At 36.8% G+C, this 26,010-nt stretch overlaps 1 protein-coding gene across 4 annotated transcripts in view; it reads left to right on the top strand.

The window, feature by feature from the left end:
* DCAF6 (DDB1 and CUL4 associated factor 6) overlaps positions 1-24,238 on the top strand; it is a 166,001-nt gene extending 141,763 nt beyond the window's left edge. For all 4 annotated transcript variants that reach the window (XM_061183138.1, XM_061183137.1, XM_061183136.1 and 1 more), the window contains 5 exons: positions 12,357-12,495; positions 14,119-14,275; positions 14,908-14,996; positions 16,931-17,036; positions 23,772-24,238. In XM_061183138.1, the coding sequence (XP_061039121.1) occupies positions 12,357-12,495; positions 14,119-14,275; positions 14,908-14,996; positions 16,931-17,036; positions 23,772-23,836 (556 nt within the window). In that variant the 3' untranslated portion in view covers positions 23,837-24,238. The remainder of the gene's footprint in view (positions 1-12,356; positions 12,496-14,118; positions 14,276-14,907; positions 14,997-16,930; positions 17,037-23,771) is intronic.
* Positions 24,239-26,010: the final 1,772 nt, after the last annotated feature.

Genomic DNA, 26,010 nt, shown 5'->3' with positions numbered 1-26,010 from the left:
ATCACTAGTGTCTAGGAATGCAAGAGATTTCTGTGCATTAATTTTGTATCCTGCTACTTTACCAAATTCATTGATTAGCTCTAGTAGTTTTCTGGTAGCATCTTTAGGATTCTCTATGTATAATATCATGTTGTCTGCAAACAGTGACAGCTTAACTTCTTTTCTGATTTGGATTCCTTTTATTTCTTTTTCTTCTCTGATTGCTGTGGCTAACACTTCCAAAACTATCTTGAATAATAGTGGTGAGAGTGGGCAACCTTGTCTTGTTCCTGATCTTAGTGGAAATGGTTTCAGTTTTTCACCATTGAGAACAATGTTGGCTGTGGGTTTGTCATATATGGCCTTTATTATGTTGAGATAAGTTCCCTCTATGCGTACTTTCTGGAGGGTTTTTATCATAAATGCGTGTTGAATTTTGTCGAAAGCTTTGTCTGCATCGATTGAGATGATCGTATGGTTTTTCTCCTTCAATTTGTTAATATGGTGTATCACATTGATTGATTTGCATATATTGAAGAATCCTTACATTCCTGGGATAAACCCCACTTGATCATGGTGTATGATCCTTTTAATGTGCTGCTGGATTCTGTTTGTTAGTATTTTGTTGAGGATTTTTGCATCTATGTTCATCAGTGATATTGGCCTGTAGTTTTCTTTCTTTGTGACATCTTTGTCTGGTTTTGGTATCAGGGTGATGGTGGCCTTGTAGAATTGAGTTTGGGAGTGTTCCTCCCTCTGCTATATTTTGGAAGAGTTTGAGAAGGATAGGTGTTAGCTCTTCTCTAAATGTTTGCTAGAATTTGCCTGTGAAGCCATCTGGTCCTGGGTTTTTTTTTGTTGGAAGATTTTTAATCACAGTCTCAATTTCAGTGCTTGTGATTGGTCTGTTCATATTTTCTATTTCTTCCTGGTTCAGTCTCGGAAGGTTGTGCTTTTCTAAGAATTTGTCCATTTCTTCCAGGTTGTCCATTTATTGGCACATAGTTGCTTGTAGTAGGCTCTCATGATCCTTTGTATTTCTGCAGTGTCAGTTGTTACTTCTCCTTTTTCATTTCTAATTCTATTGATTTGAGTCTTCTCCCTTTTTTTCTTGATGAGTCTGGCTAATGGTTTATCAATTTCGTTTATCTTCTTAAAGAAGCAGCTTTTAGTTTTATTGACCTTTGCTGTTGTTTCCTTCATTTCTTTTTCATTTATTTCTGATCTGATCTTTATGATTTCTTTCCTTCTGCTAACTTTGGGGTTTTTTTGTTCTTCTTTCTCTAATTGCTTTAGGTGTAAGGTTAGGTTGTTTATTTGAGATGTTTCTTGTTTCTTAAAGTAAGATTATATTGCTATAAACTTCCCTCTTAGAACTGCTTTTGCTGCATCCCATAGGTTTTGGGTCATCGTGTTTTCATTGTCATTTGTTTCTAGGTATTTTTTGGTTTCCTCTTTGATTTCTTCAGTGATCTGTTGGTTATTAAGTAGTGTATTGTTTAGCCTCCATCTGTTTGTATTTTTTACAGATTTTTTCCTGTAATTGATATCTAGTCTCATAGCATTGTGGTCGGAAAAGATACTTCATACGATTGCAGTTTTCTTAAATTTATCAAGGCTTGATTTGTGACCCAAGATATGATCTATCCTGAAGAATGTTCCATGGCTACCTGAGAAGAAAGTTTATTCTGTTGTTTTTGGATGGAATGTCCTATAAATATCAATTAAGTCCATCTTGTTTAATGTATCATTTAAAGCTTGTGTTTCCTTGTTTATTTTCATTTTGGATGATCTGTCCATTGGTGCAAGTGGGGTGTTAAAGTCCCCTACTATGATTTTGTTACTGTCGATTTCCCCTTTTATGGCTGTTAGCATTTGCCTTATATACTGAGGTGCTCGTACGTTGGGTGCATAAATATTTACAATTGTTATATCTTCTTCTTGGATCGATCCCTTGATCATTATGTAGTGTCCTTCTTTGTCTCTTGTACTAGTATTTATTTTAAAGTCTATTTTGTCTGGCATGAGAATTGCTACTCCAGCTTTCTTTTGATTTCCATTTGCGTGGAATATCTTTTTCCATCCCTTCACTTTCAGTCTGTATGTATCCCTAGGTCTGAAGTCTCTTGTAGACAACATATATATGGGTCTTGATTTTGTATTCATTCAGCCAGTCTGTGTCTTTTGGTTGGAGCATTTAGTCCATTTACATTTAAGGTAATTATCGATATGCATGTTCCTATTACCATTTTCTTAATTGTTTTGGGTTTGTTATTGTAGGTCTTTTCCTTCTCTTGTGTTTCCTGCCTAGAGGAGTTCCTTTAGCATTTGTTGTAAAGCTGGTTTGGTGGTGCTGAATTTTCTTAGCTTTTGCTTGTCTGTAAAGGTTTTAATTCCTCTATCGAATCTGAATGAGATCCTTGCTGGGTAGAGTAATCTTGGTTGATTGAAAGGTTTTTCCCTTTCATCACTTGAAATATGTCCTGCCACTCCCTTCTGGCTTGCAGAGTTTCTGCTGAAAGATCAGCTGTTAACCTTATGGGGATTCCCTTATATGTTATTTGTTGTTTTTCCCTTGCTGCTTTTAATATTTTTTCTTTGTATTTAATTTTTGATAGTTTGATTAATATGTGTGTTGTCATGTCTCTCCTTGGATTTATCCTGTATGGGACTCTCCGCACTTCCTGGACTTGATTAACTATTTCCTTTCCCATGTTAGGGAAGTTTTCAACTATAATCTCTTCAAGTATTTTCTCAGTCCCTTTCTTTTTCTCTTCTTCTGGGACCCCTGTAATTCGAATGTTGGTGCGTTTAATGTTGTCCCATAGGTCTCTGAGACTGTCCTCAATTCTTTTCATTCTTTTTTCTTTATTCTGCTCTGCAGTAGTTATTTCCACTATTTTATCTTCCAGGTCACTTATCCGTTCTTCTGCCTCAGTTATTCTGTTATTGATTCCTTCTAGAGAATTTTTAATTTCATTTATTGTGTTGTTCATCTTTGTTTGTTTGCCCTTTAGTTCTTCTAGGTCCTTGTTAAACGTTTCTTGTATTTTCTCCATTCTGTTTCCAAGATTTTGGATCATCTTTACTGTCATTACTCTGAATTCTTTTTTAGGTAGACTGCCTATTTCCTCTTCATTTGTTTGGTCTGGTGGGTTTTTACCTTGCTCCTTCATCTGCTGTGTGTTTCTCTGTCTTCTCATTTTGCTTAACTTACTGTGTTTGGTGTCTCCTTTTCGCAGGCTACAGGTTCGTTGTTCCTGTTGTTTTTGGTGTCTGCCTCCAGTGGCTAAGGTTGCTTCAGTGGGTTGTGTAGGCTTCCTGGTGGAGGGGACTAGTGCCTGTGTTCTGGTGGATGAGGCAGGATCTTGTCTTTCTGGTGGGCAGGTCTGCGTCCAGTGGTGTGTTTTGTGGTGTCTGTGACCTTATGATTTTAGGCAGCCTCTCTGCTAATGTGTGGGGTTGTCTTCCTGTCTTGCTAGTTGTTTGGCATAGGGTGTCCAGCACTGTAGCTTGCTGGTCGTTGAGTGGAGCTGGGTCTTAGCATTGAGATGGGGATCTCTGGGAGAGCTTTCACCGTTTGATATTACATGGAGCTGGGAGGCCTCCGGTGGACCAATGTCCTGAACTCAGTTCTCCCACCTCAGAGGCACAGGCCTGACACCTGGCTGGAGCACCAAGACCCTGTCAGCCACATGGCTCAGAAGAAAAGGGAGAAAAAAAGAAAGAAAGAAAGAAAAATAAAATAAAATAAAGTTATTAAAATAAAATATAATTATTAAAAATGGAAACATTAAAAAGTAATAAAAAAAGAAAAAAAAGAAAGAAGAGAGCAACCAAACCAAAAAACAAATCCACCAATGATAACAAGCTCTAAAAACTATGCTAAAAAAAAAAACAAAACGGACAGACCCCCCTCCCCACCCAGGACAAATGGTAAAAGCAAAGCTACGCAGACAAAATCACACACAGAAGCATATACATACACACTCACAAAAAGAGAAAAAGGAAAAAAATATATTTATCGTTGCTCCCAAAGTCCACCGCTTCAATTTTGGGATGATTCGTTGCCTATCAGGTATTCCAGAGATGCAGGGTACATCAAGTTGATTGTGGAGATTTAATCCACTGCTCCTGAGGCTGCTGGGAGAGGTTTCCCTTTCTCTTCTTTGTTTGCACAGCTCCTGGAGTTCAGCTTTGGATTGGCCCCGCCTCTGTTTATAGGTTGCCTGAGGGTGTCTGTTTTTCCGCTCAGACAGGACAGAGTTAAAGTAGCAGCTGATTAGGGGGCTCGGGCTCACTCAGGCTGGGGGGGGGCGGGGTGTGGGGAGAGGTACGGAATGCAGGGTGAGCCCAGGGCTGCAGAGGGTGGTGTGACGTTGCAACAGCCTGAGGTGTGCCGTGTGTTTTCCTGGGGAAGTTGGCCCTGGATCACGGGACCCTGGCAGTGGGGGGCTGCACAGGCTCCCAGGAGTGGAGGTGTGGATAGTGACCTGTGCTTGCACACAGGCTTCTTAGCGTCTCATGCCCATCTCTAGTGTCCGTGCTGATAGCTGCGGCTCGCGCCCATCTCTGGAGCTTGTTTAGGCGGTGCTCTGAATCCCCTCTCCTCACACATCCCGAAACAATGGTCTCTTGCCTCTTAGGCAGTTCCAGACTTTTTCCCGGACTTCCTCCCGGCTAGCTGTGGCGCACTAGCCCCCTTCAGGCTGTGTTCACGCAGCCAACCCCAGTCCTCTCCCTGGGATCTGACCTCCGAAGCCTGAGCCTCAGCTCCCAGACCCCACCCGCCCCTGCCGGTGAGCAGACAAGCCTCTCAGGCTGGTGAGTGCTGGTTGGCACCAATCCTCTGTGCGGGAATCTCTCCACTTTGCCCTCTGCACCCCTGTTGCTGCGTTCTCCTCCATGGCTCCAAAGCTTCCCCCCGCCACCCCCAGTCTCCACCAGTGAAGGGGCTTCCTAGTGTGTGGAAACCTTTCCTCCTTCACAGCTCCCTCCCACTGGTGCAGGTCCCGTCCCTATTCTTTTGTCTCTGTTTTTTCTTTTTTCTTTTGCCCTACCCAGGTACGTGGGGAGTTTCTTGCCTTTTGGGAGGTCTGGGGTCTTCTGCCAGCATTCAGTAGGTGTTCTGTAGGGGTTGTTCCACATGTAGATGTATTTCTGATGTATTTGTGGGGAGGAAGGTGACCTCCATGTCTTAATCTTCCACCATCTCGAAGGTCACCTTTTGTGGTTTTAATTAAGCATTTTATATGATTCCATTTTCTCTCCTTTCTTAGCATAGCATTGTTACTTCTTTTTTTAACTTCTTTTAGTGGTTGCCCTAGAGTTTGCAATATAAATTTACAGCTAATTCAGATAACACTATACTGCTTCATAGGTAGTGTGAGTACCTTATAATAACAAAATCCTAATTCCTTCTTTCTGTGCCTTGTATCATTGCTGTAATTCATTTCACTTTAATGTAAGCATACATAAGCATATATATATATATGTGTGTGTGTGCATAGATAATGGAATGGTTGTTGCTATTATTTTGAACAAAGTGTTATTTGTTAGAATAAGAAAAGTAAAAGTTTGTATTTTACCTTCACTCATTCCTTCTTTGATGCCCTTCTGTTGTTTATGTCAGTTCATGTTTCTGACCTTTATTATTTTATTATTTTCCTTCTCTCTAAAGAACTTCTCTTGCAAGGCAAGTGTACTGGCAAAAAATTTCTTCAATTTTTGTTTGAGAAAGACTTTATTCTCATTCACTTTAGAAGGATAATTTTGCAGTGTACAGAATTCTAGGTTGGTGGTTTTGTTTTGTTTTTTTCTCTCAACACTTTAATTATTTCACTCTATTCTCTTTTTGTTTCATGGTTTCTGAGGAGAAGTTGGATGTGATTCTTATCTTTATTCCTTTATAGGTATGATTTTTTTTTCCTCAGACTTCTTTCAGGATTTTTTCTTTGATTTTCATATTTTGAAAGTGATATGCCAAAGTATAGTTCTTTTTTGGCATTTATCCTGCAAGGTGTTCTCTGAGCTTCCTGGATCTGTGGTTCGGTGTCTCACATTAATTTGGGGAAATTCTCAGTCATTATTGTTTCAAATATTTCTTCTGTTCCTTTCTTCTCACTCTGATATTCCCATTATGCCTGTGTTACACTTTTTGTATTGATAGTTATCCTACAGTCCTTGGATATTCTGTTTGTTTTTTTCAATCTTTGCTCTCTTTGCTTTTCGGTTTTAAAGGATTCTGTTGATATAGCCTTTAGCGCAAAGATTCTTTTCTCAGCCATGTCCAGTCTACTAATAAGCCCATCAAAGGTAGTCTTTGTTTCTGTTCCAGTGTTTTTGATCTCTTGCATTTCTTTTTGTTTCTTTCTTAGGGTTTTCATCTCTCTGCTTACATTGCCCATCTATTCTTGCATGCTGTCTACTTTATCAGTTAAAGAGCCCTTAGCATATTAATCATAGTTGTTTTATATATTTTTTTATTCTTTTAAAGGGGAATGAGAGCCCTGAAGACAAATTCCCCAGGTGCTGGGGGAGGAGGCTTTATAGGTTGGCTGGCATTGGGAGAGGTCAGGAAGCTTTCAGAGCTGTTGCAGTAGTCTGGGGGACAGGGGAGGTCTGAGGATGCTGATGGCAGGAAGGATCTTTTTTTTTTTTTTTTGGCCATGTGGTGCAGCATGTGGGATCTCAGTTCCCCGACCAGGGATCAAACCCGTGCCCCCTGAATGGGAAGTGCAGAGTCTTAACCACTGGACCGCCAGGGAAGTCCGAATCATAGTTGTTTTAAATTCCTGGTCTGTCGCAAGAGGGAGGAGATACGGGGATATATGTATATGTATAGCTGATTCACTTTGTTATAAAGCAGAAACTAACACACCATTGTAAAGCAATTATACTCCAATAAAGATGTTAAAATAAATAAATAAATAAATAAATAAATTCCTAGTCTGAGAATTCCAACATCGCTGCCATATCTGGTTCTCATGCTGTCTCTTCAGATTGTGTTTTTTGCCTTTTGGTGTGCCTTGTAATTTTTTTTTCATAGCTGTATATGATGTACTAGGTAATAGGAACTGCGGTAAATAGGCCTTTAGTAATGTGATGTGTGGGGGGAGGGGACACATTCTAGAGTTCTGTGATGCCTGGTGTCCTCCCCTCTCTTAGGGATCCAAGAAGAGTTGATTTTTCAGTCCATTCAGCTTTTACTTATTAGCTGCGAAGTGGGAACCTTCAAGCTCCTTGCATGTGGAAGCAGGTTAAACAATCTTTATACTCCTGAGATAAATCTAACTTGGTCATGATAGATTATCTTTTGGACATGTTGTTGGATTTGGTTTGCTAATATTTTGTGAGGACTTTTGCATCTATATTCTGACTGAATTTCCTTTCTTATAGTCTCATGACCCTTTTTTTGGTAAAAAGTTACATTAGCCTCAGAGAATGAGTAGAAGAATATTTCCTCTTTTTCTTTTCTCTGGCAGAGTTTGTATAAGATTGGAATGATCTTTTCTTTGAAAATTTAGTAGACCCTACTTATAAAACCATCTGGAACTGGTATTTTCTTTGGGGTATGGTTTTTAAGTATTATTTCGATTCTTTAATAATTACAGGACTATTTCAACTCTCTCTTCTTTAGTCAGTTTTAGGTAATATTTTTCAATTTGTCGATTCATCTAACTTTTCAAATTTATTATAGTATTTTTATTGTCTTTTTAATTCCTGCTGTGTCTTTAGTTATAGCCACCTTTTTATTCATAACATTATTTCTTTGAACCCCCTTAATTTTTTCTCCATTATCCTGGTCAGGGAACTAAGATCTGGCAAGCCGTGTGGCACGACCAAAAAAAAAAAAAAGAAAGAAAAAGAAACAACTTTTGGCTTCGTTGATTTCTCTCATATTTGTTAACCCCTTTGTTTTATATTTCTACTTTTTTTTCTCTCTTTATTATTTCCTTCCTTGTATATTATTTGAGATTCCTTTGTGGTTCTTTTTCTAACTTCTTTAGTTGTATACATTCAGCTTTTTTTCATTAATATCTAATTTGTGGTCAGAGAACATGATTGGTTTAGACCCATACTTTGAAATTTGTAGAAAGTGGCTTTGTGGCCTTGTACATGATAAATTTGTAAATGTTCCATGTGTGCTTGAAAAGCATATGACTTTAATTTTTAATGTAGAATTTTATATGTGACCATTCGATTAAGACTGTTAATTGTGCTGTTCATATTATCTATATTTTTTGCTAGCTTGACTTATAAAATAGTGAGAGAGATGTATTGAAATCATTAAAATGTTGTATGTATCTAATTCTCCTTGTAGTTCTGTCATTTCCTTTTTTAATGCAGTTTGAGGCTTTTTATTGTGTGCATATATGTTAAATTGTTATATCTTCCTGGTAAACTGAACTTATTATATATGTAGTAATCCTCTCTACCTTTAATGCTACTTTTTATCTTAGTCTGTTTTGTCTGATATTACTGTAGCTATGCTACCTTTCATTTGATTAGTATTTGCACAATATCCTTTTCCCTGAAATCTTTCCTTGTCCTAATACTTTAGGTATGTCTGAGACAATCTCATTTTTCTCCATTTAGTGAATTGAATTTAGTCTCTTTATTATTATCATGGCTACTTTTGGACTTGTTTCCAACTTTTTACTTCTAATTATCCTGTTTTACCTAATTTTTTTTAACTTTCCTGTCTTTTTTAGGATTAAGATTTTTATCTTTTTGCTGTTGTTGTTTTGCTTTTTTCATTTTTTTTCCTCCATTGGGTTGGAATGTATACTCTTTATTTATTGTTTACGTTTGAAATTTTCCATGCTTACTGAACTTTATAATGTCTTTTATGAATTTTAAATTGCATGCCAAGTTAACATAAGCTATCATATGTATATAAAAGAATTAATAACTAATATTCTCAAAAACAACTTTGCAAATAGTAGGCTTTTAATAAATATTTGTTTGCTGATTGGTGTTCTTCATAGGTATGTATCATTTTAATTTTAATTTGATTAAATTTGCAAAGTAATAAATTACAAATTATTTTCAACATCTTATATTCTTTTGGTGTTTCTTATGAAATATCCTCTAGGAAAGTGGTTTCAGTGTGTTAATTTTTTTTTTTTTTGGCCACACAGCCAGAGGGATATTAGTTCCCCGACCAGGGATTGAACCCAGGCCCTTGGCAGTGAAAGTGCGGAGTCCTAACCAGTGGACTGCCAGGGAATTCCCCTCAATGTATTCATTCTAAGTTTATTCATTTCTTTTAGAACTGTTTGCTGTGTTGGACATTACCTGACTATATATACAAGTATAGCATCTACTGTCACTTTTTATCTTCTAATTTGAAATTTGTGTACTTGAAGCTTTTTTTTCTGTTTTAGATCATTTTCCTACAGCGAGATAGTGGTAGGTGCCCTAATCTTTTATCTAAACTGGACAATACAAACTGCATAGCTTGAGATCTATTTTTCAAAATTATTCTTTATCAGGATTGTTAAGCCAAACAAACATTGAGCAGTAAATTAGACCATATTCTAGAGCAAACTTTTAAGTGAAATGAACACTTATGATTTGGTACCATCCTCACTAATTCTTAATTACTATCATCTCATTACTCATTCAACTTTAATTTTGCCCACACACCTTGTTTTAAATGGTTTGAGCTTTTGTCTAATTCTTAATTTCTCATATAGTTTCTTTTTCCATTTATAGCTCCCAAGGCCTTCAGTTTATCAGCAGGATTATTTCTATTTCCCCTACTACCTGATACTCTTTTTTTTTTTAATTTATTTTATAGAGGTATAGTTGATTTACAATGTTATGTTAGTTTCTAGATACTCTTTCTTAGCATGAGTTTTTTCTTTATTGGTTTCTTGTTAATCACATATTTTTAACTGATTGAGTGTCCTTTTCTCTTCCACTTTAGAAAAAAGAGAGTTTCAATCATATTAATTATGCTTCTTTTGAGAACATTTGAACTCTCAGCCCTTCCCATTTATCACTTCCCAATCAGAAAGAGATAATCAGAGTAAACTAAACATGTCAGCTTTCTGTGTGGTAGTTTCTAACAATATCTAACTTAAAATTTTAGACCCTTTTTTTTTTAACATATATATAGCATAGGATAAAGTTTTTTAAACACTTTTTAAATAAGCCTATAGAATTTATACCATTTTATGAAAAAGAAAATACCTTTTTATTATAAGACTACATAATTGTTATGTAATTGTTTTAGAAAGTGTTATTAACAATTTAGTGTCTGGTTTTCCAGACTCTTTCTATGTATATATATATAAATTTTTCCCCTATGAATTATTTTTTAACCTATGTTGTAGATTCAGTAGGATAATGCTGACATTTTTCATGTTCTTGTTTATGGATCTTTCTTATTGTTTTTAATGGTGGCATAAGTATTCCAATGTATGGATGTACCGTAATTTATTTAACCTATCCTTTCTATGTATAAGACATTTAGATTATTTCCAGTGTTTCTCAAAGTACTGCAGTGAATATATGTGTGTGTGTGTGTGTGTGTCTGTATATATTGTGTGTATATATATATTTGCATATTCATTTTTCTACATACATTTTTAAAAGATGAAATTGCTACATCAAAGCAAATACATGTTTTAAATTTTAATGGATATTATTTAATTTCTCCTCAAAAATATGTTGTACTGGAACACTAATATATTGCCAGTGGAATTATAAATTGCTGTAACCACTTTGGAAAATTGTTTGGGAGTATCTGTTAAAGCTGACCATATGCACATACTGTGGTCCAGCAATTCCACTCCTGGATATATACTCAACAGAAATATGGACATATGTTCGCCAAAGCACTATTTCAGTAATCAAAACCTGTAAACAACCCAATGTTCACCAACAGTTGAATGGAAAAAGTAAATTATAATGTATTTATACAAAGTAGTACTCTACAGCAAAGAGGATGAATGAACTATAGCTAAATTCAACAACATGGATGAATCTTACAAATGTAATATTGAGGTAAAGAAGCTAGACACAAAATATATTTCATATGATTCCATTTAGTTAATGTTCACAAACAGGCAAAATTCATCATGTTAGAAGTCAGAATAGTGGTTTCCTATAAGGGGAGTATAATAATGGGAATGGAGCATAGAGAGACTTCTGGAATTCTATTTATTCTCTCTCTCTCATACTGGTGCTGGTTACACGGGGCTATTTTGCAAAAATCCATTGAGCTACACATTTATGATTTTATACCTTCCTGAATATGTGTTCTACTTCAGTCAAAAGTTTACAACAAAAGAGTGTACTTTTTTATATATAAAACTTTCAAACTCCTACCAGTAGTGCCTATTTTCCTGTATTCTTGCCACTCTGATAGATGTAAAAAATTTTTTAATCTGATAGACATACAAAAAGATCAATTTGTTTTTATTTTTATCTTAATATTAGTGAGGCTGGGCATCCTTTTGTATATTTATTAAGTTTCTTTCTTCTATAATTTCCCTATTCATGTTCTTTACTTTTTTTCTATTATAGTGTTCATTTTTCATACTGATTTGTAGATATTTTATATATTTTGGATTTTTGGTCTGTTATATGGCAAAATATAATGTTTTAAATAAGAAGTTCAAACTAACAAAGTTATTCAGTAACATGTGTTAGGAAAAGTTTTTTCTAATAATTAAATTAGTCTTAAAAAGAGTCCATTGTTCTTTATTCTCTAGTTTTGTGACCAACTCAGTTCTTAGGAGAGTAAAATCAGCCTCATTAGCTCCAAATCTGTACTCTAATATGGAGTTCATATAGAATAGATTCTATTTGAAGATCCTTGTTTTATTCATGTATATTAATATTGTTTTTCTTGACTAGTCTGTTCTTTGCTGAGAACAAACATCTTTAAACAAAATCTCAAAACATAAGTTTATCCACTGAAATTATATGTTAACCTTAGTTTCTTCTTTTGGTTTCTCTTTATGCCTTTACATTTCCTAATATGGAGAGGACAAATAATATTGAATAGGTTTTGTTTTATTTGTAGTAAATTGCATATTAATTTTGTCTGTATTATGTTTTTATAAAACAGCCCTTTAAAAAGTGTGCTGCATGCTATTTCCTTTACTCTCTCAACCAGTACCAAATTTCTAAGTGATCTCTTAACTAAAACGTTTTGTTTTAGTAACTCAACTAGTCTGATGTAGTCTCACTGTTGTGTCTGCCTCTTTATGCTTTTGGTTGGGGATGCCTTATTGACATAATGTTTAGTTTAAATGTTTTCTAGACTTTACCGTACTTTAACGTTGCTCATTTTCATTCTGTAGTGGCCTGTGAATGTTTTTTACTTACTTCTGTTTTTTCTTATAATATGTAATTCATAGACGCTCTGCTGTTGCCCGAATTCAGGAGTTCTTCAGGCGGAGAAAAGAAAGAAAAGAAATGGAGGAATTGGATACCTTGAACATTAGAAGGCCACTAGTAAAGATGGTTTATAAGGGCCATCGCAACTCCAGGACAATGGTACCATATACTCATGACATTCTTTGGAAGAACTGCAATTTCATAATATGAATTTTTTTCCATAATGATTATTTTCATATATGCCAGTGTGATTCTAATATATTATTGCACCTTCACAGTTATCTCTTTACCCAAACATAGTTCTTTTCGTCCTATAATATATTGTGAAAGACCATCATTTTTTATAGGAAAACTCTACCCTACTGAGGAACTATCGTAGAATTTAAAAAATTCTAGCTTGTACAAGTAACCATTGCTTCTTTTTTGCTCTCTCACACTTGTTGTCTACTTTCCTAGTAGATTTTTTTAGTTCATATTAGTGCCCTTTGTCGGTTTTGGAGAGAAAGATTTGGATACATGAAATCCAGGTTCATTGCAAAATATAGTCAGATTAATCATAACTCTTTTAAAGATTGACAAGTAAAGATTTGTTTTAGTCACCTTGTCTTTCTAGACTTTAATTTCCTCATCTATGAAATAAGAATAGACCAGATGATCTCTAAGATCTTTTCAAGTTTTTATAACCCAGAAGTCTATATACCCAATGCAATATTAACTGTTTACTAAGAGAATCTTGAGATGATTAACATAACTGTTACTCCGAACCATTCATATCTAGAAAGTGTTCTCATATATTCATTGAGTTATCAAAAAGTATCTACAGAATCAGTTTTAATCTGCTTTCTTCAGAGTCAAGGCAAAAAGTAACTTTGGGATGGGGAAATAATTAGCTGTCTCTATAGATATCATTGGTAGTAATAATTTAATCATTCTCAAAGAATACTCTTTATTAATAGAAGTAACCAATTTATATTTCTTGCATTTTGCTGGTTAAAATTTTGGATGAAAATAATTAGGGATAGGAATGGAAGAAAAAAAGACAAGTAAATATAAAAGTATTGTAGTTCCAAGTAACAAAATTGGCTCCCCTCCTTTGCTTTGCCAAAAATAGCAAAGTAGCAGCTGCACATAAAATGATTTCAAAAATTCTGATATGAAGTACAAAGATTTTTGATGGTTCATTCATGTGCATCTGCTGAAAAATTCCATCATAACCATTCTAACATACCCTTTGTCTCATTGCTTCATAAAAGTAAATATGTATTTATATCTTTCCTCCTTGATTGTGAGAGCTTCTAATAGCTAATAAAAAGATTGGTACTTTTTGTTCTTTTGGCATAAAGCAAGATACAGGAGGGAACAATTCATTTTTTTCTATGAATTCTTTTTATTATCTTGTAAAAGCTAAAATGGAACCGTTTTTGGAAAGTTCAGTAACATATATATATGTTTCCATTATACTGTTCAAAACGCAGAAATCCCATTCATTCATTTAGCAGTTATTATCTCAGCACCTACTGTGTGCCAAGTACTGTTTCAGGCACTATAAATATAGCATTGAACAAAGCAAATCCCTATCTTCATGGGGGACTTTTCATTACTTAGTGCCACTTTATCCCTGCTGAAAAATCTCTATCATGATTTCAATATACTAGAAGACAAAGGCTCTCTTCAATTTTTTATTTTCTAAGCCAATTAATTGTTGTAACTTGAGAATAGAATAAATCTTTTTTAATAACTTTGATTTGAATTCTCGTATCATTTCCTTTTTTTAACCCTTAGATAAAAGAAGCCAATTTCTGGGGTGCTAACTTTGTAATGAGTGGTTCTGACTGTGGCCATATCTTCATCTGGGATCGTCACACTGCTGAACATTTAATGCTTCTGGAAGCTGATAATCACGTGGTAAACTGCCTGCAGCCACACCCGTTTGACCCAAGTAAGATGACCTTTTATAAGGCAAGGGCTAGAAATCATTAGTATGATTAATCAGCTTCAACTTTTTTCTAGTTGTTAATATAAAAATAATCCAAATTATCCTAGTAGGCAGCCACTAGGGTCAAGTATTGCTATTTGGGGTTTAAAACAAAAAACACTTATAACCTGCTTTTGGCAGAAAATATGGGGAAATAGGTTAAAGAGTTTATACTCCTAAGAGTTCTTCTAAGTTTTATCAGCTGTAAGAGGTTTGGCTGATTGAACTTTTCACTACTTAACCAAATTGAACCTCCAAGCCTTTTAGTCTTCACATATCTGAATTAATTTACCAGAACAAAGGAGCATTGGCTTGTTCTTGCCTTCCATTTGAAATTGCCCGTGTTTCTCATAAAAGAGCAGTAAATAAGAAAAAAATTTGAGTGATTTCAAGATGATCTTAAAATTGTGTTCTAGAGTAACTTTTAGGAAATCTTCAAAATAATATTCTCAGTTAACAATTAAATATATCAGTACAATTTCCATTCTAAGTCAATTTTGCTGAACATATACATACATGCATATATACATTATAAATTTACATGAATTAATGGCATATTTCTAAGCTTTATATTAATGTGAACATTTTATTTCTAGTTCTAGCCTCGTCTGGCATAGATTATGACATAAAGATCTGGTCACCACTAGAAGAGTCAAGGATCTTTAACCGAAAACTTGCTGATGAAGTAAGATTTTTATTATACTTATTATAGAACATATTTCACTTTGTTCCTGAACTGTTGTTTTAAGAAGAATCAAAGCAGCTCATTTTGTTATTAGTTGGTAACATAAAACAAGTTAATTCATTTAATGAGGTCAAATTTTAAGAAAAAGAAAAGTTAAAAATAAAACATGCCCACAATACTATAGAGGTAAAAATTGGAATATTATTTGGATAAGTAGAATATTGATTATTGTTAGTAACAGATATAGTATATTGTAGTTTAAGAAAAATAGGTTGACTATTTGTGCTTATTGCAATGGAGAATCATTAAAAAAAAAACACTATGTCCTTTTAAGAAAATAGTTTTACTATAGCTGTTCTCCATAATCATAGCCAAATAGGTAGCAGAACAAACAATTGGAGGCTCTTCTCCTTTATGATTATATTTTAAGATTTCCTCAGCTTCTGAAGCTACTGTTACATCACTAGTTTTCAAACTGAGTTCTCTGAAGCTCTAGGTTTTTTACAGGATTGGAAGCAGGAAGATGGATGATATGAAAGCTAAACTCTGGGCATTTCTTTCCCAACTGCAACCAGGGTTTTCATTTTTGGGTTTCCATATAAGATTTCTTATGAAAATAAGGATCCATTGCATTAATCAGCTACTAACTAATCGTTGAACTTCTTTGAGGAGGGGAGTGCGACTTAAGGTTGATACTACCCCCTCTTAAAACAATAAAATAAGAGTTCATTGCTAAAAATATTAATGAGTTGGAAAACTAGTTCTCTAGACCAAGGTTGACAGTTCACAGTGAAATTCCCACGTATACTTTTACTCATTTAATAGACACATATAAAACACTTGGTGTATGTCAGGCACAGTGCTGAATTTAAAAAGATAAACCCTTCCTTCAGAACTTAAAGACTAGTGGAAAAAACAGACATATAAACAGCTAGAATATAGTGTGCTGAGTGTCAGAGATGTACACATGGTGTTTTGGAAGCCCATAGAAAGGAACAGCCGTGCTTGCAAATGGAATAGATGGGATGGGAAGGTCTTCACAGAGGAAATAAGAATTGGACTGAGTTTACTAGGCATACAAGGATCAAAGGAACATTTAAGACAGAAGGATCAGCGTGTTTCAAGTTACTATAAGGTAAATGAACCACCATTGTGCTGAAACCTAGAGGACACATATGAAAGCAGCTCAGTTGGACTAAAAAGCTAGGTTGGGGCATGGTTGTAAAGGGCCCTGTCGGGCACCCTGATGAGTTGAAAAAATATTGTAGTATCATTGGGGGACTGCTGATCAGGTTAGCATCTTTTCCTTCCTCTCATGCTTTCCTTTCTTTCTTCCTGTTTTTCCTTTGCCATGACCTTTGCTTTTCCTCTTTCTTTTTTCCTTTGCCTGTGATTATACATTAGCTCCCTAGGTGTTCATGGATGTTCATTTAGTCCAATTCTTGGTACTTAAGACACAATTCATTGGTAACTCTTATCCAAAGGTTTATTTTTCAAGATTACTTTGCTTCAGTCGAGGTAACATTTTTCTTGAGGGACCCAAGTGACCCAGGGATAATAATTTAACACTACTCTGCACTAAAAGTATCAGTTCTACTAGATGGGAAAATAATAAGCAGACACAAAGTACACTGCTCTGGAAAACAAATTATAAGTAAAAATAAATTGAATTCTTGAATGTTTTAAGTAGCCTCAAGGTTTGACCTTTGTCTTTCTGCCAGTTGAAAGAGTAGTGTTCTCTGATCTTACTCTGTCGAATGCAAGTTAAAGTAATTATTTGGCACTGAGTAGCCTTAAGGTGGAAATATAGACATATATAGATATATATGAAGAATGAAATAATTCCTGCTAATTTTTTACTGTTCTCCTAATCTCTAAGGAAGAGGTACAGTTACCCTGTGATCTTTGACATGGTTATTTAACTTGCCTCATAGGTTATAACTCGAAATGAACTCATGCTGGAAGAGACTAGAAATACCATTACAGTTCCAGCCTCTTTCATGTTGAGGATGTTGGCTTCACTGAATCATATTCGAGCTGGTAAGAACTGTCAGTGTACTATTAAAATCATTATTATATTTGAAAAACATTATTATTTAAGATCTACTTTAAAGGGATTTATTTTTTTAAAAAAGGGACTTCCCTGGTGGTCCATTGGTTAGGACTCCGAGCTTCCACTGCAGGGGGCATGGGTTCGATTGGTTGGGGAACTAAGATCCCGCGTGCCATGCAGCACAGCCAATAAAGTGAAGTGAAGTGAAGTAAAAAGTAAAGTAAAAGTAAAAAGTAAAGTAAAATGTAAAGTAAAAATTTCCTTAAATTACAAAATCAAGGCAGCTTAACTTTTTTTTTTTTTTTTAACACAGAAGTTTATTTCTTGCTGACATTAAGTCCTCTCAGAGGGAACAGGTGCATGGAAGGCAGCTTAACTTTTGAACGAGGAGTTCTATGAATTCTTGATCTTAGTACAGTAATTTATATCCCCATGAGCCAACTTTATTGAAAAGTGTCAAAGTGAAAAGATGAAGTCACTTGAAAACTTTTATCAGCTGTGCTTTTCTTCTCAGAGTGGAAGATCATACCATAAACCTTAAGATATGTTATAGTAAGTACCCTTTAATGGTAGGTTTGGTCAAAATCACTCACAGCCCAGACAAAAATAAATGTAACGTGTTACTACAGAGGTTGAAACAGATAGCTCAGTATGTTTTTTTCAGTAATTTTTTGTTTTAGATGATAAACTGAGGTTCAGTGCCACAGATACAAAATTGTGTATATTACAACTAATATTCAAGAAGGAGTGGAATAACCTGTGTTCATAACAGTAGAAAATATCCAGTATCCATTATAAACAAAGTGTTCATCACTCACTCTTCACTGATATCACAAATTTCTTCATATGTTGGGTATTATTTAATAATAACAACCACCACCATTTAAGGAATACCTGTAATGTATCAGGCAATATACCAGTCATTTCACAAATTTATCCTCAGTTAGCTCCAACCCTTTACAAAGTAGATTATTTGTAATAACTCACCCCAGGTCACATAACTGATAAATGGTAAAGCCTGAATTTGAAACTAGCTTCCAAGCACTTACTCCCCTTTTACCTACAAATTTCACTTTCGGGAACACGTTCAAGTCATGAATAAGACACGCAGTCCTCTGGATGACCTGATCTCAAACTGCTTTTCTAGTGCATTCTTTCCTTCTCTATCCACTCTGGCCCTCTCTGAATTTTGGGGTACATCAAACTCTTTCCCACCTCAGAGATCTTTATAATCAAGATGTCCCCTCCCATCCTCACTCTTTGTTAGGATAACTTCCGTTTCAGACCTTCAGGTCTATATAAGCAGTAGATTATATATCACTTTCTCAGAGAGTGGGGAAGGGAGAGCTAAGTATTCCAGGCAAAATAAACAGTATGTAGCATTTGTCTAAGTCCTAGAGGAGAGAGACTGTAGTACATCTGAAGAATTGAAAGAAGCCCCTTATGTCTGTAATTAAAAGAGCTGGAGAGAAAATAACCCTCAAATTGTAAATATTAACTATTACAAGGAAAGAGTGAAAATTTCAATTAGTCAAAACAAAAAATAAACCTAAAGTGTAAACACAAAATGTTTGTAGTCCAACAAAATATTATTGTAGTACTTCTAATCACTGTAACATCTTTTGATGTTTTCTTCAATAACAGTCAGTATCCTTTAAAATTCACTTGGATTTCAGATTTGAGGAGGCAGCATTTTATAGAACAAGAAAAACATTTGCTGATTATGACAACTAAAATTTGCTTGTTCTTATGAAGAGTTCATCTGGTGAATGGTTCTTCCTGAGTTTTCCTATAGGAAACTAATTCTCCTTTCATTTGTGCAAGAATCTATTTTATTTTTTCTAATAAATCTATTTATTTATTTATTTTGGGCTGCATTGGGTCTTCATCGCAGTGCGCGGGCTTCTCATTGCGGTGGCTTCTCTTTGTTGCAGAGCATGAGCTCTAGGTGCGTGGGCTTCAGTAGTTGCAGCACGTGGGCTCAGTAGTTGTGGCTTGCAGACTCTAGAGTGCAGGCTCAGTAGTTGTGGCGCACGGGCTTAGTTGCTCCTCGGCATGTGGGATCTTCCCAGACCAGGGCTCGAACCCGTGTCCCCTGCATTGGCAGGCGGATTCGTAATCACTGCGCCACCAGGGAAGTCCAAGAATCTATTTTAAATAGGTGCTAATGTGTCAATGGTTTGTTAACTAATAGTTATTACCATCCTTCTTTGATTTTAGAATTAGATGTTTTATAATATAAAGGTTCCCTTTCTTTTACTTCTTTTTGTCAGCAATCAAGGTTTAGTCAACTTAACTCACCCTCTTGTTTCTCTTAGGTAAAAGACTAGATAGAAAAAGGTACCCAAGAGTTTGTATTTCTGCTGCTTTTATCCTTAAGATGTCTAGTTATTTGATGAGTCAACTACTCCTTTCCTCTCCTTCTCTTCATTGTCCTGTATTCCAAGTACAATAATGTCTGTGTATTCAAGGAGAGTTAGTAATAGACTTTGATCATGGAAGCACCATCTAGCCACAGAATACTTCAGCCTTTCCATTACTCCACAAGGCTTCCTGGGAAATCAGCTCCTTCCTGCTTAAGCTGTGATTTTTAATGAAGAGTGCACTTTAAATCCCCTTTTAAAAACTACAAATACCTGGTTCCTATCTATTAAAGATTCTCATTCATTTCATCTGAATAGGGTTTGAGCTTCTGCATTTTAAAAAAGCAACCAAAATTATTCTCATGAATGCTGTACTAAAAACTTTTAGTCTAGGCAACTTCTTGAGAGATAAAGGCAGTTCTGAGATTCCTAGAAGTTTTGACAGGCTTTGGAGAGATGGTGTGTGAACCATTCTAATCTTTTCTAAAATATGTTAGAATCTGATCAATTTATTCCCCTCCTTAAAATTCTCCTGTGCCTCCTCATGCTCTTAGGATAGAGTCCAAATATGTTAACATGATTTATAAAACCCTGAAGCATCCCTTCATACCTCTGGACCTTGGCACGTGTACATCTAGATAGCCATAGTGTTCTCCACGATGGATCTATAGAGCGTAACATCATATTGAGCTCACAGGCACTCACCCAGTCATACACAGATTCACTCCATCAATTATGGTAGCTTTACTCCAGAATATAATCCATATTCATCTGCCTTGGTCTCCCTGCTTCTGCTCTCGCCTTCATACAGTCTGATTTCCACAGCACAGAGGGAGCTTTTTAAAACATGGGTCAGGGACTTCCCTGGTGGCGCAGTGGTTAAGAATCTGCCTGCCAGTGCAGGGGACACAAGTTCGATCCCTGGTCCGGGAAGATCCCACATGCCGCGGAGCAACTAAGCCTGTGTGCCACAACTACTGAGCCTGCGCTCTAGAGCCTGCAAGCCACAACTACTGAAGCCCACAGGCCCTAGAGCCCACACGCTGCAACTGCTGAGCCCACGTGCTGCAGCTACCGAAGCCCGCAAGCCTAGAGCCCGTGCTCCGCAACAAGAAGCCACCGCAATGAGAAACCCGCTCACCGCAACTAGAGAAAGCCCGCACACAGCAACGAAGACCCAACACAGCCAAAAATAAAAATAAAACGTGGGTCAGTAAACTTTTTCTTTAAACGGCCAGATAGTAAATAGGCTTTGTGGGCCATGTGGTTTCTGTTGCAGCTACTCATTTCTGACATTGTGGTGCAAAAGCAGCCATAGATAATATGTAGATCAAGGGCATGGCTCTGCTTTAATAAAACTTTATTTACAGAAATAGGCTGTGGGAGGATTTGCCCAGGGGCCATAGTTTGCTGACCCACTTTTTAAAAATATACATTAGGTTATGTCACCCTTGCTTAAAATTCTCAGGGACTCCCCACCTGCTCTTAAAATAAAACCCAGACTTCATACGCTGATCTACATGACCTAGACTTGCCAGCCACTGAGTCGACACATTCCAGTTTTCTCCTCGCCCACTACATTTCAGCCATAAATGGCTACTTTCCTCCTCCTCAGATTCATCAAGCTTGTTAGCATATTTAGGACCTTTTCACTGGCTGTTTTCTCTGCCTTTTAGGCAACTCCGTCCCCCAACTTCACTAATAATTGAACATACAATTGAAGTCTCAGCTCCAGTGTTACCTCCTTAGAAAAGTCTTCCCTAGTCGCCCAGCGTGAAGTTGTTTCACGTGCCTTCTCACACCCTCCTTCTCATTCAGTCACTCTCTGGTCATTGCCTATTTCATCAAGTACTTATTCTAACTTCATTTCTTTATTTTTGTCTTGTTACACAGATTAAAGGAGAAAAATACATTTCTTATTTTCTGTTTTTCTCCTCTAGAAAGTGAGCTCATTAAGACCAGAGACCTAGTTTGTCTTATTCACAGCTGGATAGCTAGCTTCTAGAACAGTGCTTAGCATATAATAGTGTTTCGTGAATGAATGGGTGAACGAATGAATGAACTTCTAGTATCAAATCTCTAGCTAACGATGAGTCTTGTATTGACTCTGTTTTGTTGGAACACAGGTTTCCTTGGGGTATTTTTTTCATATCTCCCTTGTCCCCTCCCCACACCCCAAGCAAACTTAATATCTCTTCACATCTTATCTTTTCCGATCAAAAATTTCTTGAAGAAATATTTCTAACAGAGAATTACAGGAACCTTTCCACAAATGTAGAACTTATTTACAGTAGCAATTTGGTGTTGCCAATTTTTGAAAACCGTGGATAAAGAAGTGATTATTTCTAGTTTTTATTTAAAAGAACACAGTGTTTTCAGATCTCCGGGGTCTGTAATTGCCAACCAGAGATTTGTGAAAGTGTTGAACTGCTTTGCAGTTTTACTACCTCAGTAGCACTTTGTGGACAAAAAGATTTCATTTAATTTATTCTTAGAAATTGGGTTTATATTCTGAGAGACATGACTCGGCAGCAGTTAAGTGAGAAGGATTTGAGAAATGAACAACTGTTCTGCCCTCTTCCTCATTCCACAAGCCACTGTCAGTTACTGTGTGACCTATGTAAGAGGCTCTACGGGCCCTCACTCGACTTCTTATCGCTTGCTCTGGACTCTGCAGAATTCTAATGTCTGCTGTAAACTCCTTGATTTGAAGGCTGTGACATTTCCTCCTTACCCTCCATTTCCGCATCTTCATTCGTAAGTGTGGCAACCAAAAAGAATTTGGGTCACCCTGCACATTTTGAAATAGGCTGATAGAGCTTCCTCATGCTCCAATAATATGACAGAATAGGCTTGTTGAATATAGTCAGTTGTATCCTATTCATGATACTCTAGTTAAGCAGAATAGCAACTTCATGTTTTTTTCTCTCATGAAAGTGTATCACACAATAAAAATAGTGTAATCTCTTTTATACTAACATCCCTTAGGTAGCCTTTTATTGATCAGAAAGTCTTCCACTGTGTTTAGATTCCTTAGTGACCTGTGAACGTGTATCATCATCTTATTTTGTTCATTTATTTTACAAATGTGTATTGAACACTTATTATATAGTAATAACTAAAATTTGTATAATTCAGGTTACAAATCATACACACATACATTATCTCATTAGTTTGACATTGAAATGGAGTTGGCGTAGAGGGGATTTAATCTAATTCACTTGGACAATTAAACATACATTCCCTTCTGTATACTGGTGGTGTTGACTTAGAATCCAATGGGATTGTTTAAGCCTCTGTAGATAATCTCAGGATTCAGTTTTCTCTTGGTGTTGACAGTGGGACTGAACTGTTTCCCGTGTCTAACCCTTTTTTCCCCCAGCTTACCCTGGAGAAATCTGTGATAGCAAGGATTCCATCCTAGTGGTGGTAGTTATTCGGTACTATTGCCTTCTTTACATACCCTAATGTAATGTATCTTATCTTAGTAAAACTTACGTTCATTTATTTGATAAACCTTCATTGAACCTCTTGTACTAGACCCTTAGAACATAAAATAAATAACTGCTACCCTCCCAGGAGCTCACAGTCTAGTCTGTAAGAAGATAGGCAAACAAACTATTACTGTAATTATTATACGATACATATAAAATATTCTGGAATGTGAAGGAAGGAGTTCATAATTCTGCAGGTTGGGTATTTGAAAAAGTCTGGGGAAAGTTTCACACAGGGAATAATAGTTGTATCGAGATGAGTAAGCAGAACCATTATAGCTGAAGAACTGGGTGAAGGTGTCCCAAGCAGAGGAACAGCAAGTGTAAATCATGGAACCTGAGAGGACGTGCCGTGCTCACTCGCCGGGTTGTAATTGTACACTCCCTTGAGTGTTCGGTCTAGATAAGCTCCTTGAGGACAGAGACTGTGCCTGTTTTGGTTACCATTGTATCCTGGAACATAGCAGATATTTAAGAAATATTTTTATAAACAAATACACAGATCCTCAAGAATGATCACCAAATTCTCCCGCACAGCTTGTCTCTCACTCCCCTTGGTGACACCTGATACACCTCCTAGGGCTCCCAGACTCCCAGGAACACAGTCTGCAATCATTGCAGTAGACCACAGTAGATCAAGATCTTTAGGGTTTTTTCTTTGTACTTTTTATATCTTTGGAATTACATGAATATTCAAAGTTGAGAGTGCTGTGTTTCCTTTACTCTTTGTCTCTAGAGGCAAAAATAACTTTTCTACGCACAGCTGTGAACTGCTTTTTACAGGATGATGTTCTGAATTATATACATTTTAATCAGTTTGTAATAATAAAGGTATTTCTTTTTGTCTCATATCTGTGTTTTCCAGACCGGTTGGAGAGTGACAGATCAGAAGGCTCTGGTCAGGAGAATGACAATGAGGATGAGGAATAATCAACTCTTATTGGCAAGCACTTAGATGTTCTGAAATTTGTATAAGACATTTATTATATTTTTTTCTTTACAGAGCTTTAGTGCAATTTTAAGGTTGTGGTTTTTTGGAGTTTTTCCCTTTTGGGGGGATAACCTAGCATTGGTTTGGAATGATTGTGTGCATGAATTTGGGAGTGTGTGTAAAACAAAACTAGCGAAATGTTTTAAAAACTTTTTGCCATGTATGAGGAGTGCTAGAAAATGCAAAGTGCAATATTTTCCCTAACCTTCAAATGTGGGAGCTTGGATCAATGTTGAAGAGTAATTTTCATTATAGTGAAAATGTTGGTTCAAATAAATTTCTACACTTGCCATTTGCATGTTTGTTGCTTTCTAATTAAAGAAGTTGGTTGTTTTAAAATATCCTGAATTTGACTATTTATTTAATGCCTTGCTACCTTGACCCACATTTTCCAAATCTTTTATTGTAACATAAGATTGTCTTTCTCTGTTCTTTTCTAGATTAAATAACCTTTTCTGTTTTGACTTCTCTGTGACAGAATCACATAGCAGAGCTTTTTTTCATTTCTCCTTCCAGAGTACTTTATCTCCACCCCCACTCAATCATCATCTCTCATGATTAGTGGTCCCTCATTACCTGAGTACAGGGGTTAGGCTATGAGCAATCCCAGAGCATCATGGATACTCACATACCATATTAGCACAAGCCAGTTCTGAGAGCTCTGGCTTCTGGCTTTCCTTTCTCCAACTTCTAGATTTCAACTGAAAGTGTTGACCATCCAGTCTTCTAATTCCTGGTCTTCCTCCTCTCTGGTGCCCACCTTCACTCGACTTAAGCCATCTACACCCAGGTCTGTGTCTTACAGGTTACGACTTGAAGCTGCTCCTGCAGACGTAACCCTTCAGTCATCCTCTCGCCCGTCTCCTACACTGTCATGCTGCTCACTCTGGGTGGGCCATGAATAGACTCACAGGTGTGGCCAGGCAAAGCATCCCTCTCCCGTGTGGGGACCAGGGATGGCTCCTCCCCGGAAGATGGCTGCAAGCCCAAGGACACCTGCTGCTGAGAGAAGACAGACTGGCTTTCTGGATAGAGGAAAAAATAACTCCTCTAGTTGGCTCGGTAACTTCAGTTGGACTTCAACATCTAGCTCTTAGCCTGGGCAGGATGCATGTGTCTCCATATTAGGAATATGCTAAATGGTCAAAGGGAAAGAAAGGAGTTAGAAGTTCAGCCAAACAGGGCAAATGCATGATTTCCAAAAAGTGCCAGGTCTCAGTTTCTGGTACCCAAATAGTTACGTGATCTGCTCAAGCCATGTGACTTCTTTGGGCTTCTGTTTCCTCCTCCCTCAGATAGAGGTAGTCATATTTGCACCACCTATGTCCCAGGGGCTGTGTTAGGACCCCATGAGAGGTTGAAGGGTTTACAGAATAACTGAAGACTACTGCGGCGCATAATATGACACTACATAATATGACAGTAAGAGGGATTATGCTACAGAGAAGTGCTGGAAAACCGACAGCCCGGACTGGAGCACCCAGTGGGGTCAAGGGTGACTCTGGCCGGAAGAGCAGCAGGAGAAAATCAATGGCGTTTGTTCGCTCTGGCGCAGGATGTTGATAGTGGAGGAGGCTGGGCAGGTGGGAGTGGGGGGATTCTGAACTTTTTGCTCAGTTTTGCTGGGAACCTAAAACTGCTCTAAAACTGTTTGTTTCTTCTTTAAACCCAAACATTACAAAGTGGTATTTGTCCAAGGAATCAGGCCCCCTACTTTTAGCGATTTTGTAGTTTTGGTGTTGTATGTTATAAAGGAGCAGGGCAGGCCAGACAAGCAGTCAAGGAGGCAGCTAGGAGAGAAGACATTCTACAGAGGTAGAGTTCATGAGTCCTGGCCGCTTCCATGATCCAGTGTTTGTTGCAGGGGAGACACTGGACCCCAGGTCTCACCCACTTAAAAAAGGAATGCGGCTTTAGTGGTGGCAGGTGTAGGGTCAGACAAAGGTGGTGGGCTCTGTGCCTTGAGGCTGTTCCAAGTCTCTGATAATCTACCACCCGCCCTTTGACTTTGGTTATGGGATGGACATATCGAGAGACAGCACTGCTATTCATTAAACCTCCTTTAGAACTTTGGGTTAACAGTGTTTGTTTGTTTGTTGGCTCTTTCTTGGTC

The sequence above is a fragment of the Eubalaena glacialis genome, chromosome 3 (genome assembly GCF_028564815.1).
Source record: "Eubalaena glacialis isolate mEubGla1 chromosome 3, mEubGla1.1.hap2.+ XY, whole genome shotgun sequence".
Taxonomy (NCBI): Eukaryota; Metazoa; Chordata; class Mammalia; order Artiodactyla; family Balaenidae; genus Eubalaena; species Eubalaena glacialis.
This window is presented reverse-complemented; position numbering and strand designations above follow the sequence as displayed.